We start from the raw sequence: 16,963 nt of genomic DNA on the forward strand, positions 1-16,963 counted from the left end.
TATTCATAACATTTTACAAGGATTCAGTCGTGGCGGTTCCACCTGCCTGTAAGTTTTATGACAAGCCCAACGTGTATGATCACCCCTCCCGCAAGATCTGCCATGGGTCTTAATGCAGCTGGAAAAAGCAAGAGTTGTCGAAATAACCCTCAGCCCTTCTCGCTTTCTTTTCTTTACTGTGATCTTGTCGCACTTCAATTTTCAGAAACAATAGATGATATTTTTTTCTCGCTTATTCTCCCCTTTTCTCCTTCTTCTTATCCACTTATTCACTCTCCCTCTCTCCATCATGTCTCTCTTGCCACTGATCTGTAAATATATAATGTCGTGTACACTGATATTCCCATTCCTTGTCTGTATATGTTTGTGTACTTTGAGGCCTACATGGATGGATGTGCCTAAGAGTTTTCCTTTACATCTCTTTTTTTCTCGATTAGGTTTAGCCTTCTCCAAAACCTGTACACGATGTTCTTAGATGTTTGTTTGTTTGTTTTGACTCATCTCAATGAGGGCTTGGCACTGTTAAGTGTGGCAACACTGAAAAGGTCAAGTCCATGTAAACTTAAACAATGTTTATTTCCTCTTCAAAATTGTAATAAAAATAAACAACATGCACAATAATAGCTTATTTATGCACACGGAGTACAAAAGTAAACCTATGATGACACTGAAATAGTCAAGTGTCGACTGAATGTATTTTTTCTTTTTCGAGTTAGGGTTACTATTATTATTTGCAGGTTTTTTTAAGGAATACTTAATTAAGTAGCGTATTTGCGGCATTGTGACAATTGCCGGTTCTTTCTTCGTCAAACCCCTTTCATTTATTGCCTCTGTCGACAAGTTCACTATATTGCTCCCTGTGTGGCATCCGTTGCAGGGCTCTAGTCTGCAGAATAATTGACACACGGGGGTCAGTCGCTCCTTCTGCCGAATTCAATGACTCCTTGAAGACCACCGTCTTAATTCTGTGCACAACTTTTGACGTGTTTTCGTGTTGGTATTGTGAATCGTGGTGCAAGTCTTTTGTCCATTTCCTGTGTTTTGGATTTACTGGAGAATCCAAAATGACCCCAAACATCAGATTGAAATGGAAAAGTCACTCGCTTCACCCTGCTGCTGCCGTGGCTGCTTGCTTTAGTCACCCGTTTGTTGTTGTTTGGTCGAGTGTGGCTTTGGGCCATACTGTATAGCGCCTCCCACTGGCCAGAAGGTGAACCTATTCAGAGGTTTTGCTGAATCAATATCGAATTGCATTATTTTTACCCACCCCTCCTCTCGATGTTACCTGTTACTTGTTTTCCCATGACCCCGTATCGCTCACATTAATAAGAGATAGAATAAGCCTCAACCCAAACTGAGATGGTGCGACAATATATCGCTACTCAAAAATGTCCCCACTTCAAAGATGATTGGACAACCTTTCTCAAAACCAACAGCACCCAAGACAACATCGAGCACATATTGGGAAAGAGTAAAAGCAGTCTGAAGAGTAAAAATAATATCATACTTCACAAAAAGAAAAAGAAACTGCAAGAGAACCTTTACTCGAACAGGAGGGGAAGAGACTTGAAACCATTGTCTCTTAAGGCTTCTTTATACTCGTGCGGGCGGCGACCACGCCGATGTCACTGCGGCTGTCCTGCGCGCAGTTTGCCTTTATACTCGAGCGCAACCCACGCGCGCAATTTGAAAATGTGCTGCAGTTCTCCTCGAAGTCGAGGGTGTCGCTCCAGCTGGTATTGGCTAGGACACCACAGGGTGGAGTTTCCTTTGCATTTTGTGGCTAATTCCCGAAGTAGTTTCCACCTTCGCTGGCATTCCAACACCTCTAAACCTACCGCCGTTGAAATTTAACACCAGGAGTTCGCTTACATTAGATGTGGCCTTAGTTAGAAGAGCACCATAAACTTCAACTTTAGAATTACATTTGAAACATGTAAATTTTTGGATAAAAGCGAAATTAATTAAGAGGGCCGGAAAGTAAACACCTGCATCTACTTCCAGGGTAATACAATGTGAGAGTGTTACAATCAAAGCGATCTTTATCTCACATAGGGCACCACGTCTCTTTATTTTGGTCAATTTTAGGGAAAGTGATGAAAACTGTTGGATTTATCTCACCAAACATTATAATGAATAAACACAAAAGGAATGAAGACGTTGGTCATTTTACTCATGAGGAGGGCGCATGGGAGATTGTTCAGGTTACAGCCTCTCAACACCCTCTAAACAATCTCTCCCGTCGCTCCTGCATTTATTTGAAAATAGGGAGGTTTCTAAGTTTACAAGACACAACACACTAAGCTACAAGACACAACACACTAAGGGTAGGGTTTCAAGGTGAAAACATGGCACCTGCCACGTCCCGGCCACGTCCTTCTCTCAGATGATTCCTGCTGAGTCATCTTCTTGAAGGCGAGACATCTTTCTTTCTAAACATTGTCCATAATACTAATGCAAGCTAAGCAAATAAATGATAACTTCTACAATATATCTAACAAAAACCCTCTCAATCTCTGTTCTCTAAAAGGCTCGCTACGTTAATGTTCTCGATTTCAGCGGTCAATTGTTGCGCTCAAACACTCAGTGCACAACAGGAGGTGGAATTTTAGAGGACACTTAATGAAAACTACAGGAAAATTAGGGAACAAATGATGTGAGAATGAAATGAGTGGATGCTGGTTGAGCGATGATAAAGCTGGGAATCTTTGTGAGTTAGTCTAATCCAAAATTATTATGCACTAATTTGTACTTGGTAATCAGCGAGTTGTACTCACGTGAAGGTCAAATTAGGCAGGCGAGTCGGTTCTCCCGATGTCTCGACAGGATATTCCAATAGTTTCACCATGCAGGGCGTCATTCCAGCTCCTTCCCTCAGGTAGGCGCTACTGATCAATGCAAACGACAACCCCAATTCCAATGAAGTTGGGACGTTGTGTTAAACAGAAATAAAATCACAATACAATGATTTGCAAATCATGTTCAACCTATATTTAATTGAATACACTACAAAGACCTCTCCTTGAGCCGTCACCTTATCGTGGTGGAGGGGTTAGTGTGTCCCAATGATCCTAGGAGCTAAGTTGTCTAGGGCTTTATGCAGCTCGAAAGGGTAACGTGGGTACCCCTTCCCGTGGGCTCACCACCTGTGGGAGGGGCCATAGGGGTCGGGTGCAGTGAGAGATGGGCGGTGGCCGAAGGTGGGGACTTTGGCGACCCGATCCCCGGCTCCAGAAGCTGGTTCTCGGGACATGGAATGTCACCTCTCTGGCAGGGATGGAACCCGAGCTGGTACCAGAGCCCCGCACAGCTTGGGCTCTGGTACCAGTCCTCTCTCTCGCGCGAGAGAGCGTGGACTCTCTTCCACTCTGGAGTTGCCCACGGTGAGAGGGGCCGTGCAGGTGTGTGTGTGTGTATAATTATTGCTCGTGTGGTTTTCGTCCTGGCCGTGGCACAGTGGACCAGCTCTACACCCTTGGCAGGGGCCTTGAGGGTGCGTGGGAGTTGCCCAACCAGTCTACATGTGGTTTGTGGTCTTGGAGAAGGCCTTCGACCGTGTCCCTCGGTGTCCTGTGGGGGTTGCTTTGGGAGTATGAGGTACCGAACCCCCTGATACCCCCTCTGTCTATTAAGAAAAGGTTCATAAATGAGAGTAGCACCACTAAGGTTATGGAGACCATATCTGTGCCACGAACTGTGAATGCTGAGACAGTCGATGAACTTTTGGATAATTTCACCTTTAAAATCTCAAATGTCATGAATGCTGTCACTCCTATTAACACTAAGACAATCTTGAGGCGACCGAGAACACCGCAGAGGAGCACAATGATGGTAAAGACCTCAAAATCAAAGTGTAGGAAAGAGAACATAAGTGGAGAAAAACTCAACTCCAAATTGACAATGACCTCTACAGACAAACTCTTTGTAATTTTAACCAAGAGTTAGTCAGGGCTAGAGAGCAACACTTTTCTGAAATCATCAGTAGGAACTTCAACAATCAATACTCTCACTCTGTTTGCTGTGGTTGACAAGCTCAAACCCCCCCCACCCCGAATCAGATAGCTGCAGAACTCCTAACAGCAGATAAATGCAATGAATTTGCTTGTTATTTGCGTGAAAAAAGTGCAATCCATCAGGTTAAATATTAGCACAAATCAGCAAAATGATAAAATGTTACTACATCTGAAACCACCCAGGAAAACCATGTCAGAATTTGATGACGTTGACCAACAAACTGTAGAGAAAACGGTTCAGCAGCATCAACAAGCGGTTTTGACTCAATACCATCTGACTTTTTCAAAGCTATTGCGAAGTCTGTGCTTGCTGATTTGCGGCAAATAATCAATTGCTCACTTCAGTCAGGCGAGTTTTCTGAAGCTCTTAAAGTTGCTGCCATTAAGCCTCTGCGAAAAAATAAAACGCTGGACGCATCAATGTTAGCAAGCTATAGACCCATCTCACATCTCCCTTTCATCGCCAAGATTGTTGAGAAAGTTATTTTTAATCAACTCAGTAATTTCTTCAACTTAACTTGACTTTTTGACAAATTTCAATCAGGTTTCCGAACTGATCACAGTAAAGAATCTGCTCTTATCAAAGTGCTAAATGATATAAGGTTGGATACTGACTCGGGAAAGGTGTCAATTCTGGTCTTGTTGGACCTCAGTGCGGCTTTTGATATGATAGCTCATAACATACTGAGAGTTCAACCTCTCTCAAGAGGACTGGTACCAGAGCCCAAGCGGTGTGTGGAGGTGAGCCCGACTATATCTAGTTGGAACTTCTCAACCTCACACACCAGCTTGGGCTCTTTCCCTGCCAGAGAAGTGACATTCCACGTCCCTTGAGCCAGTTTCTGAAGACGGGGATCGGATCAGCTCACACTGCACCCGACCCCTATGGCCCCTCCCACAGGTGGTGAGCCCATGGGATGGGGGACCCACGTTACCCTTTCGGGGCTGTGCCTGGCCGGGCCCCATGGGTGCAGGCCCGGGCACCAGGCACTTGCCTTCGAGTCCCACCTCCAGGCCTGGCTCCAGAGGGGGGGCCCCGGTGACCTGCATCAGGGCAAGGGAAAACTATGTCCATTTATTTTGTTCGTCATCGGGGTGTTTGGAGCCGTGCTTTGTCTGGTAACTCACCGTGGAGCTGTTTACCATGGGGGACCCTACCAAGGGCATAAAGCCCCAGACAACTTAGCACCTAGGATCATTGGGACACACAAACCCCTCCACCACGATAAGGTGACGGCTCAAGGAGGGATTAATAAGCACACATTTCTTGAATTAGAAAATGTTATTTAGAAAGGTTATTACTCCATAATTGTGCAAAGTATACATTACGTAAGCATGAAATGCCACAATGGGGATAGTATTCCCACAATGTTTTCACTCATTTAGTCAACTGTTCATACCAGTTCACCAAAAACTGTATTAACTAATGTTTGTTTGATTTCTGTAGCTGCAGTAATAGATACAAGCTTGATTGGCAGCTTTTTAAACTTAATGGATAAAACCAAGTAAATAACACTGGAGGAGAAAAACGAGAAAAGAAAAGGCTCATCACCAGTTTTAAATACTTTTCATATTGTTACCAGGGTTGGTGCAACCAGTTATTTGGTTTAAGGGCCAATTACTTCTTCCCATGGGGTCAGATAGGTTTGTATTTATTTTTCATATTTAAAAAAAAAAAAAAGTTTTTTTTTTTCATGCAGTTTGTATTTACTTACAGGTGTCATCTGTGTGAGATATTAAAATTGGTGTGATGATCTGAAACAACTGTTACATATCCAAATAATATCATAATCGCCTTTTCAAGGCACTGTAAATGTTAATTTTGTTAGTTAAACCAAACTCTAATATCATTACTGTGTAATTTTCAAATATAAGGAGAACATTTCGTGTGATTACAGGGGAAGATAGAGGTCCAGTGTTGGAAGTCATTGTGTCAAGGACCAACTTCATCTCCTCCCACACCTCTAAAGGTGTTCGAATTGTCGGTCTCTCCACTGCTCTGGCTAATGCGCGAGACCTTGCTGACTGGTTGGGAATCATACAGGTAAGAAACTAGTGGTGAATGGTCAGGGCCAGCAAGGCCTTGTCTGCTGGTCTAAATACTATCAGAAGCAATAACCTAGATTTCCAACCTAAATTCGAATATTTGTTGCACGGAAATTGTATACCTTTATTCTCGGCAGTCTACTCTCTTCATTTCAGTGTTTCTCAGTGCTTCCAATCAGCTCATCATAGTGTATGTTTGATTATTTTTTTTTTGTCCAATAAGATTTCAGCATTTATGTACAGTACTTTCTATGTCAGTATAATCTGCCAATGATTTTCTGAAGCGGTAGTGCTGGCTGATGTGCCCTTAGCAATATTAACAACGGGATTGTTTCTTTAACCAGATTTCAAAATCGTCCTCAAGGAACGTGAGCTAGCCCACGATGACGTAAAAACATTTCTGTCCACTGATTGGTTGCTCAGAGCTAAACTTCCAACCAGCTTCAACTAGAAAAACACATCTGTAGCAATCTACACACTCAGTGGTGGGAATTGGCATGTGCGGAGTGTGAGATTCAACAGGGTGGCAATGTCAATATAAAGTTGCCGCCCATGTCGTATTTGGACCGGTTTTGAACTGTGAAAAGTTTTGTAAAACTGTATTGGTTTCATTGATAGTACTCTGGCTTGATTTGTACTGTAAATCAAATCCATGTGTAGTTTAACAAGATAAAATCTTGATCATCACAGTGACATTTGTCATGTGTAAATAAACCTGCACATACAAGATGCCAAGAACGGCAACAATTCAAGGAACAAATCAAGCTGCTCGTCTCGTCATTTTAATTTAAAACAAAAAAACAGGTAACAGGTTATATAAAAACAATACATTTCAAATATAGCCTTAATGCCTTTTCACACTGCACTTAGCAACGCCTAGTCGCCGTCGACGAACGTGATTAATTGTGTGTGTTGCAAGGGTACGAGGACGGAACGCTGTGACACGTGACAGGGCGACGCACAAGGTGGTCACCTCGTTTGCTGCGATACAACCGGAAGTTGAAAAATGTTCAGCTCGAGAGTGGCATCGCTGTTATTTCAGAAGCCTCATCCAATAGGAGAGAGGCTGGCAGACTGATTTCAGAGTGCTAACAGCAATAGACCAACCAGTGCGAAATAGGGTTGGGCATTATTTGAATTTGAATGATTCCGGTTCTGATTCTTCATTTCAACTCTGGTTCCAAAACATTCCTACTCTTTTATGTGGCTGGGTCAAGAATGGTTGCATGGTTTAAATAAGGGGTATCCAAATTAGGACCATCCATTTTCTTAGCAGCCCTCAGCATAGAATAAAATGAACATTTGACACCTCCTGTGTTGGTTGCTTGCATTATACTACAGTACTTACTTTCTACACTGGGTGGCAAGGAAGGAAATGTTTGTTCTTATCTGTCACTTCCTTGTTTTCAGCCAATCACACATCATTCCATAGTGCCACTGTATATACCATATATATATATATATATATATATATATATATATATATATATATATATATATATATATATATATATATATATATATATATATATAAACATTCATCTATTATAGCTTTACCTATTTTTACCTAAACTGATGGATTGGTGTATTATGTTAAATAAACTAAAGATGCCAAAAGAATGCAGCCCAATGGGGGGCACAAAGCAGTGCAAACTGTAGGCCGGTCCAAAGCCCGGATAAAGGAAGGAAGGGCATCCGGCTTAAAACTTTGCCAAACAAATATGAGCGTTCATCCAAAGAATTCCATACCGGATCGGTTCTGGCACAGGTTAACAACGTCCGCCACCGGTGCCGTTGGAAATTCAGCGACTGTGGGTCGAAGTCAAAGAAGAAGAAGAGGTGGAAAGCGGGTTCTTTGGCAGAAAGAGAAGAGGAAAGCACAGAGCCTAGAACTGAATGTGGGGACTTTGAATGTTGGGACTATGACAGGAAAATCTCGGGAGTTGGTTGACATGATGATGAGGAGAAAGGTTGATATATTGTGTGTCCAGGAGACCAGGTGGAAAGGCAGTAAAGCTAGAAGTCTATGGGCACTGTTTAAATAATTTTACCATGGTGTAGATGGGAAGAGAGATGGAGTCGGGGTTATTTTAAAAGAAGAGTTGGTTAAGAATGTCTTGGAGGTGAAAAGAGTATCAGATCGAGTGATGAGGATGAAACTTGAAATTGAGGGTGTTATGTCCAATGTGATTAGTGGCTATACCCCAGAGGTAGGATGTGACCTCGAGGTGAAAGAAGAAATTCTGGAAGGTGCTAGACGAAGTCGTTCTAAGCATCCCAGACAGAGAGAGAGTCGTGATTGGTGCAGATTGTAATGGACATGTTGGTGACGGTAATAGGGGTGATGGGTAAGTACGGCATCCAGGAAAGGAACTTGGATGGTCGTAGACATTGCAACAAGGATGCAAATGGCTGTAATGAACACTTTTTTCCAGAAGAGGCACGAACATAGGGTGACCTACAAGAGCGGAGGTAGAAGCACGCAGGTGGATTACATCTTGTGCAGACGATGTCATCTGAAGGAGGTTACCGACTGTAAGGTAGTGGTAGGGGAGAGTGTGGCTAGACAGCAAAGGATGGTGGTGTGTAAGATGACTCTGGTGGTGGGGAGTAAAATTAGGAAGACAAAGGCAGAGAAGAGAACCATGTGGTGGATGCTGAGACAGGACGAGTGTTGTGCAGCTTTTCAAGAAGAGCTGAGACAGGCTCTCGGTGGACAGGAGGCGCTTCCAGAAGACTGGACTGCAGCAGCCAAGGTGATCAAAGAGGCAGGCAGGAGAGTACTTGGTGTATCTTCTGGCAGGAAAGGAGAGAAGGAGACTTGGTGGTGGAACCACACAGTACAGGAAATCATACATGGAAAAAGGTTAGCTCAGAAGAAGTGGGACACTGAGAGGACCGAGGAGAGGCGAAAGGAATACATTGATTGACATGCGACACAGGGCAAAGGTAGAGGTGGCAAAGGCCAAACAAGAGGCATATGATGACATATATGACAGGTTGGACACAAAAGAAGGAGAAAAGTATCTATACAGGCTAGCCAGACAGAGGGATAGAGATGGGAAGGATGTGCAGCAAGTTAGGGTGATGAAGGATAGAGATGGAAATATGTTGACTGGTGCCAGCAGTGTGCTAGCTAGATGGAAAGAAGACTTCGAGGAGTTGATGAGAGAAGGGAGAGTGGAAAAGGCAAGTGTGGCGGATCAGGAAGTGGCAATGATGAGGAAGGGGGAAGTTAGAAAGGCATTAAAGAGGATGAAAAATGGAAAGGCAGTTGGTCCTGATGACATTCCTGTGGTGGAGGTATGGAAGCATCTAGGAGAGGTGGCTGTGGAGTTTTTGACCAACTTGTTCAATAGAATTCTAGTGCGTGAGACGGTGCCTGAGGAATGGAGGAAAAGTGTACTGGTGCCCATTTTTAAGATTAAAGGTGATGTGCAGAGCTGTGGCAACTATAGAGGAATAAAGTTGAGCCACACAATGAAGTTATGGGAAAGAGTAGTGGAGGCTCGACTCAGGACAGAAGTGAGTATTTGCGAGCAACAGTATGGTTTCATGCCTAGAAGGAGTACCACATACATTATTTGCCTTGAGGATGTTGATGGAAAAGTACAGAGAAGGTCAGAAGGAGCTACATTGTGTCTTTGTAGATCTAGAGAAAGCCTATGACAGAGTACCCACAGAGGAACTGTGGTACTGAATGCGGAAGTCTGGCGTGGCAGAGAAGTATGTTAGAATAATACAGGACATGTACGAGGGCAGCAGAACAGCGGTGAGGTGTGCTTTAGGTGTGACAGAAGAATTTAAGGTGGACGTGGGACTGCATCAGGGATCAACCCTGAGCCCCTTCCTTTTTGCAGTGGTGATGGATAGGCGAACAGATGAGGTGAGACTGGAATCCCCGTGGACCATGATGTTTGCAGATGACATTGTGATCTGCAGTGAAAGAAGGGAGCAGCTGAAAGAACAGTTGGAAAGATGGAGGCATGCACTGGAAAAAAGACGAATGAAGATTAGTCGAAGTAAGACAGAATATATGTAAGTGGCGGGAAGGTGTATTGTAACTGAGACATGGAACAGTAATATCCCAAGTATCTTCAATTGATAACCAATGCAGTCATGTAGTCTTAGTGCACCGTAGGTGCAAAACTGAACGTTTTTTGCAGACCGCCAGGTACTTTCGGCACCTGCCACTGAATATGCACCAAAAATATTTAGTGTTTGCAGAATTTAGCACATAAAATGTCAAAATGTCATGTTTATAGTCTTACTTGAGATCTCACAATGTTTTTTCTTTCTTCGTGTTGCCAAATTTGCATTAGATTAATGAAGCACCTGCCAATAGGGTCACAGACTAGTCTTCAGTTCTGCCACAAGAGGGAGTTATTGCCTATACTTGTACTCCTTGGTTCAGCTGTCTGTACTGGATCGTTTGATCTGTCGCTCACCAGTTCATGATTGGTGCTTTTGAAATATATCAATGCACACAAAAGGACGAAACACGTTTGTAACAGCATCCTAAATCACATTTTGATTTCAGGGTTGTTGGCATGGACCCCTTGTACATCACCACAACATCCATCTAATCCATCGACACAATAAAGCTTCCACACTTTATAGCACCAGTCCGGTCGCCATTTGTGCCTCAGCTTCTCAGTGACAGTGATAGAAACCTTACATTACTACCAGATGGGGCTTTGTAATGCCAGCTGCTCACATTATAGTTTATGCATTCTGTTTTTCCCTTCTTGTCTTTTGTTTGACAGGTGGGTTTGTTTAACTTCCGTCCTTCTGTTCGCCCTGTCCCGCTGGAGGTTCACATTCATGGTTTCCCGGGACAGCACTACTGCCCTCGCATGGCCACCATGAACAAACCCACCTTCCAAGGTACATCTGAGCACTTTATTGTGTGAATGCTGAATACAAGTTACCCGACACCAAAATTCTGTATTATTCCCCCCACTTTTTCAGCACTTAGCTACTTTCACATTTAGCAACTAATTCCAATCATTCAACATTTCAAAGATTCCAAATATTCACACGACGTACATTTCCAGTTTTCCCACGATACCACCTTTTACACGTAAAATAAAATCATTCATTTCCAGTTACACAAAAAATTCCCATGATTCTCAAATTCAAAAAGTCCACCTCATTCAAATTACCTTCAGAACTATTTCCATCATTCCAAAAATTCCCACATTTTTCATAATAAAATCCAACCATTCCGACTTCAAAACATTCAGCTCATTTGGGACATCTTGGGGCCATTTCATTCTTAAACTTCTGAAATAAAATTCCCGAATTAATTGATTTATTTTTTTCCAGGTAGAATTTGAAGTGCATTAGGTGCAGTGCATAACACTGCTTTGAATCGAAGGTTAGATTAGATGCATCACAACGAACAGATGAACCCGGGTCCTCAGAACTGTGAGGCAGGCGCTCTAAGCAGTCGTCCACCGTGCCGCCTTTATCCGAAATAAATGCATTTTAATCAACGCAGAAAGCTCATGTAGGAAATTAATTGACAAAGATTTAAGAGATCAAATAATTATAGTTAATTCTGTTGATTGTTTTTTTTTTTTTTTTTAAACATGCTCATTTTTATTTTATTTCGTTTACGGGAATCAATTTATTTTGTTAGTTTTCATCTACTATAAAAACCTTGATTTCATCTTCTACATTTCTTGACCCGACACTGTCAAATTCCCAAATTTCCCACAGTAAAATTCTCCGATGAAGATTTATTCGACAATATTCACCTTCCACATTTCTGTGCTGATTCAAACCATTCCAACTTCAAAATGTTGAGCTTCTTCGGAATCCATCCATCCATTTTCTGTACCACTTATCCTCACTCGAGTCGCGGGCGTGCTGGAGCCTATCCCAGCTTTATTCGGGCGAGAGGCGAGGTACACCCTGAACTGGTCGCCAGTCAATCGCAGGCTTAATTGGAATATCTTGGGATCTGTTCCTTTTCCCCAAATTCGCCAAATTTTCAAAATGAATTTCCAAATAAAAAGACATTTAATATTACTCTCTCACCCTTGCCCATTTCTTGACCTATTCGAACCATTCCAACTTCGAAATGTTCCGCTCATTCAGTACATCTTGGAAGTGTTCCCATTCCCCAAATTTTAAAACCAAAACTTCAAATTAAGAGACATTTCACAATACCTGACAGATTCAACCTATTCCAAATTGTAAATAGTCTGTTCATTCAAGAGATCTACAGGACCGTTCCCATTTCCAAAATTGACCAAATATCCATCCATCCATTTTCCATACCGCTTATCCTCACTAGGGTCGCGGGCGTGCTGGACTCTGGACGAGAGGCGGGGTAACACCTGGACTGGTCGCCAGCCAATCGCAGGACACATACAAATAAACAACCATTCACATTCATACCTATGGGCAATTGAGAGTCTTCAGTCATGAATGTTTTGGGGATGTGGGAAGCCACGGGGAGAACACGCGAAATCCACTGAGGCGAGGCTGGATTTGAACCGTGAGGCAGATGCGCTAACCGCTCGCTCACAGTGCCGCAATTTACCAACTATTCAAAATATAATTCAAAATTAAGACATTTTTCACATGATTCACTCCTCCTCCCATATTTCTTGAGTGATTCAAACCATTCCATCTTCAAAATTGTCAGCTCATTGAAGACATCTTTAAACCTCACCTTTCCAAAGCTCTCTAAATTTTCAAAATCATATTCCAAATTAGGAGATATTTGACAAAATTCCTTCCTCTTTCTCAATATTGTGACCTATTCACACTGGCTTCAAACTATTCAGCTCATTCCCATTCCCCAAATTCTGCGATTGGCTGGTGACCAGTTCAGGGTGTACCCCGCCTCTCACCCGAAGTCGGCTGAGATGGCCACCAGCACACCCGCGTACCTAGTGAGGATAAGCAGTTCAGAAAATGAATGTCTTGATTTCCCAAATTGAGAGATTTTTACGTACAGTGGTGCCTTGAGATACGAGGTGCATTTGTTTCATGACAATGTGCTGACCTCGAAACACTCGTATCTCAAAACATAGTTGGAAATCAAATTCATCCGTTCCAGTCCATTAAAATATCGTCATAAAAACATAATAGAAGAGAATTCAAAGCTATCAACTTATGAATTATCAAGCCAAAAGGCGCACACGTTTCATTTGCATGCCTGTATCTTTAAATGCGCCTCACTCTCTTTCTCTTTTCTCCCCCACCCTCTGCCTGCCTCTCGCTCCTTGCCCTCCCCTCCACACACCCCCTCAGCCCCCGCCTTCTCTGCTCCTTCGTGTCAGCAAGCGGTTACGTCGCCAAAAGTCTTTGTTGTACGTCGTCAAAAAAACATTGTGTACATACACACAGTCACTTTTGTACCCTAAATGACCTTCAGTTCTTCTTTAATAATGTTATTCCTGGCTGGCTTTAATGTCGTTTGTTTTTGTGTGATGTTAATTTTTAACCCGTGTGGCTGTGGTGCTTTCCATCATGTGGTTGGAGGCTGTGGTTGTTTCAAATCCACAACGTGTCATTCTCTTTGTTTTAAAGTAACCTCCAACTGGTCGTGGCAATTTACACCCTGAACCCTCTTTTTTTTGAAGAATATTTGCCAATTATATCAGCCAAATAGGTGCTTGTTGTCAAGTGAGTCGAGCCCCCTGCTGCCATACAGCAGTTGTTTCGCAAGTTTGGGCTCGCAAGTCACACCAAAAACTCGGCCAATCGACAACTTGCATCTCGAAAAAAGTAGGGTCACTTGTATCTCATAGCACCACTGTATTGAACTTCTCCGTCCTAATTTCTTGACCAAATGAAACCATTCCAAGTCTCACACTACATTTCGACATGAATTCCACAGCATTTCAGGTCAGCTTTAGTTTTTCAGCATCCACATGTCATTTCTACAGAAATTGCATTGTCTAGTTCATAACATACATTGAGATTTCTTTTTTGACTTTAATAGTAATAATATTGATGATGATATAAAATAAAACAATGTCACGATAACAATCCACTCACTCAATGTATTTGGACTTTGAATGTTTTTTTTTTTAGACTAGAACAAATGCAAAAGCCTATTTTTTTTTTCCTAATTTCATTTAAAAAGCAAATAAGTATCTACTTTAACATCCTTGGTGTACTTATCTTCACAGCAATATGTAGTCATTCTCCATCTAAGCCAGTGCTGATCTTTGTCTCATCCCGACGTCAAACCCGACTGACAGCCCTGGACCTCATTGCATACCTGGCGACAGAAGACAACCCCAAACAGTGGCTGCATCAGGACGAGAGAGAAGTACTGTCTAATACCAACGAGCAGATATTTTAGTTCACAGCTCATGCATACATGGGTTGTTCAAGTGCAGCAACTCAAAAGGCACATGCATTGGATCTGCCATAGGTTGTATTCATGGTACAATAAAAATGGCAATGCGTTCATTCTTCTGGCAGGTGAAGTCATACAAGTTATTTAGTACATTCATTTGAGTTTAAATATTTACAGTGTACAGTGGTGTGAAAAAGTGTTCACCCCCACCCCCTTCCTGATTTCTTTTTTGTTTGCACGTTTGTCACACTTAAATGTTTGCCATCATCAAACAAATTGGAATATTAGTCAAAGACAACACAAGGAAACACAAAATGCCTTTTTTAAATGCCTTTTATTATTAAGGGAGAGAAAAAAATCCAAACCTACATGGCTCAGTGTGAAAAACTGATTGCCCCCCCACTCCCCTGTGAGAACACAACTCTGGTTCATCATACCCGAGTTCAGTTTCTGAAGCCACACCCAGGCCTGATGCTGCCACACCTGTTCTTAATCAGTAAATCACTTACGTAATTACGACCGGCCAGACAAAGTGAAGTAGACCAAAAGATCCTCAAAAGCGAGACATCATGCCGAGATTTAACGAAATTCAGGAACTAGAAAGAAAGATATCAATTACTTTCTATCAATTTGGAAAAGGTTATAAAGCCATTTCTAAATCTTTGGGACTCCAGAAAACCACAATGAGAGCCATTATCCACAAAAGACGAAAACAGAGAACAGTGGTGAACCTTCCCAGGAATGGCCGGCCAGCCAAAATTACCCCAAGAGCGCAGCGATGACTCATCCAAGAGGTCACAAAAGACACCACAACAACATCCAAAGAACTGCAGGCCTCACTTGCTTCAGTTAAGGTCGGTGTTCATGACTCCACCATAAGAAAGAGACTGGGAAAAAATGGCCGAGTTCCAAGACGAAAACCACAGCTGAACAAAAAGAACATTACACCTCGTCTCAATTCTTTAAGAAGATATCTTGATGATCCCCAAGAGTTTTGGGAAAATACTCTGTGGTCTGACGAGACAAAAGTTAAACTTTTTGGAAGGTGTGTGTACCGTTACATCTGGCGGAAAAGTAACACCGCATTTCAGAAAAACATCATACCAACAGTAAAATATGGTGGTGGTAGTGTCATGGTCTGGGGCTGTTTTGCTGCTTCAGAACTTGAAAGACTCACTGTGATAAATGGAGCCATGAATTCTGCTGTCTCTCAAAAATTACTGAAGGAGAATGTCTGCCCATCTTTTCGTGACCTCAAGCTGAAAAGAACTTGGGTTCTGCAGCAGGACAATGATCCAAAACACACCAGCAAGTCCACCTCTGAGTGGCTGAAGAAAAACAAAATAAAGACATTGGAGGGGCCTAGTCAAAGTCCTGACCTGAATCCCATTGAGATACTGTGAAAAAGGTGGTTCATGCTCGAAAACCCTCCAGTGTGGCTGAGTTACAACAATTTTGCCAAGGTGAGTGGGCCAAAATTCCTCTGCAGCGCTGTAAAAGACTATTTCAAGTTAAAGCAAACGCTTGATTGCACTTGTTGCTGCTTAGGTTTAGGGGGAAATCACTTTTTTTCCACACAGGGCCATGTAGCTATGGATTTTCTTTTTCCCTTAAAAATAAAAACCATGAAAAAAAATGCATTTTTCCTTTGTGTTGTCTTTGACTAATATTAAAATTTGTTTGATGATGGGAAACATTTCAGTGTGACAAACATGCAAAAAAATAAGAAATCAGGAAATATGTTTGCCTGCAAACCGACCAGGTTTTATACAGTGCCACCAGAAAATATTCACACCCCTTCACGTTTTCCACATTTTGCTATGTTACAGACTAATTCTAAAGCTGATTTGAGTGGAGTTTTCTTTCAAAAAAATTATTAATTAAATATCCTATGGTTCTTCCGCTTATCCGAGGTCGCGTCGCAGGGGCAGTTGCTTTAGCTAGGACGCCCAAATTTCCTTCTCTCCAGCCACTTAATCCAGTTCTTCCGGGGGCTCAGTGACTTTTTTTTTTTTTTTTTTGTCAATGTCTTTCTGTCTCCAAAGTGTTCTCTGTCAATTAACTGTCTGCTGTCGTACTACAGCGGCTCCAACTACCGGAGACAAATTCCTTGTGTGTTTTTTTGGGACATACTTGGCACCGTGGAACAGTGGACCAGCTCTACACCCTCGGCAGGGTCCTCGAGGGTGCATGGGAGTTCGCCCAACCAGTCTACATGTGTTTTATGGACTTGGAGAAGGCGTTCGACCGTGTCCCTCGGGTGGTCCTGTGGGGGGGGCTTCAGGAGTATGGGGTACCGAACTCCCTGATACGGACTGTTCGGTCCCTGTACGACCGTAGTCAGAGTTTGGTCCGCATATCCGGCAGTAAGTCGGACTCGTTTCCGGTGAGGGTTGGGGCTGCCCTTTGTCACCGATTCTGTTCATAACTTTTATGGACAGAATTTCGGTCCTCCCAATCACGCCCTTCCGGGTCTCACTGTTATTGCCCATGTGAGCATTGAAGTCCCCCAGCAGAACAATGGAGTCCCCATCGCGAGCGCTCTCTGGCACCACCTCCAAGGACTACAAAAAGGGTG

At 42.7% G+C, this 16,963-nt stretch overlaps 1 protein-coding gene across 2 annotated transcripts in view; it reads left to right on the top strand.

The window, feature by feature from the left end:
* ascc3 (activating signal cointegrator 1 complex subunit 3) overlaps positions 1 to 16,963 on the top strand; it is a 175,459-nt gene that overhangs the window by 114,768 nt on the left and 43,728 nt on the right. For both annotated transcript variants that reach the window (XM_061673583.1, XM_061673584.1), the window contains exons 28-30: positions 5,912 to 6,057; positions 10,826 to 10,946; positions 14,213 to 14,355. In XM_061673583.1, the coding sequence (XP_061529567.1) occupies positions 5,912 to 6,057; positions 10,826 to 10,946; positions 14,213 to 14,355 (410 nt within the window). The remainder of the gene's footprint in view (positions 1 to 5,911; positions 6,058 to 10,825; positions 10,947 to 14,212; positions 14,356 to 16,963) is intronic.

Source organism: Phycodurus eques, chromosome 4 (assembly GCF_024500275.1).
Source record: "Phycodurus eques isolate BA_2022a chromosome 4, UOR_Pequ_1.1, whole genome shotgun sequence".
Lineage (NCBI taxonomy): Eukaryota > Metazoa > Chordata > Actinopteri > Syngnathiformes > Syngnathidae > Phycodurus > Phycodurus eques.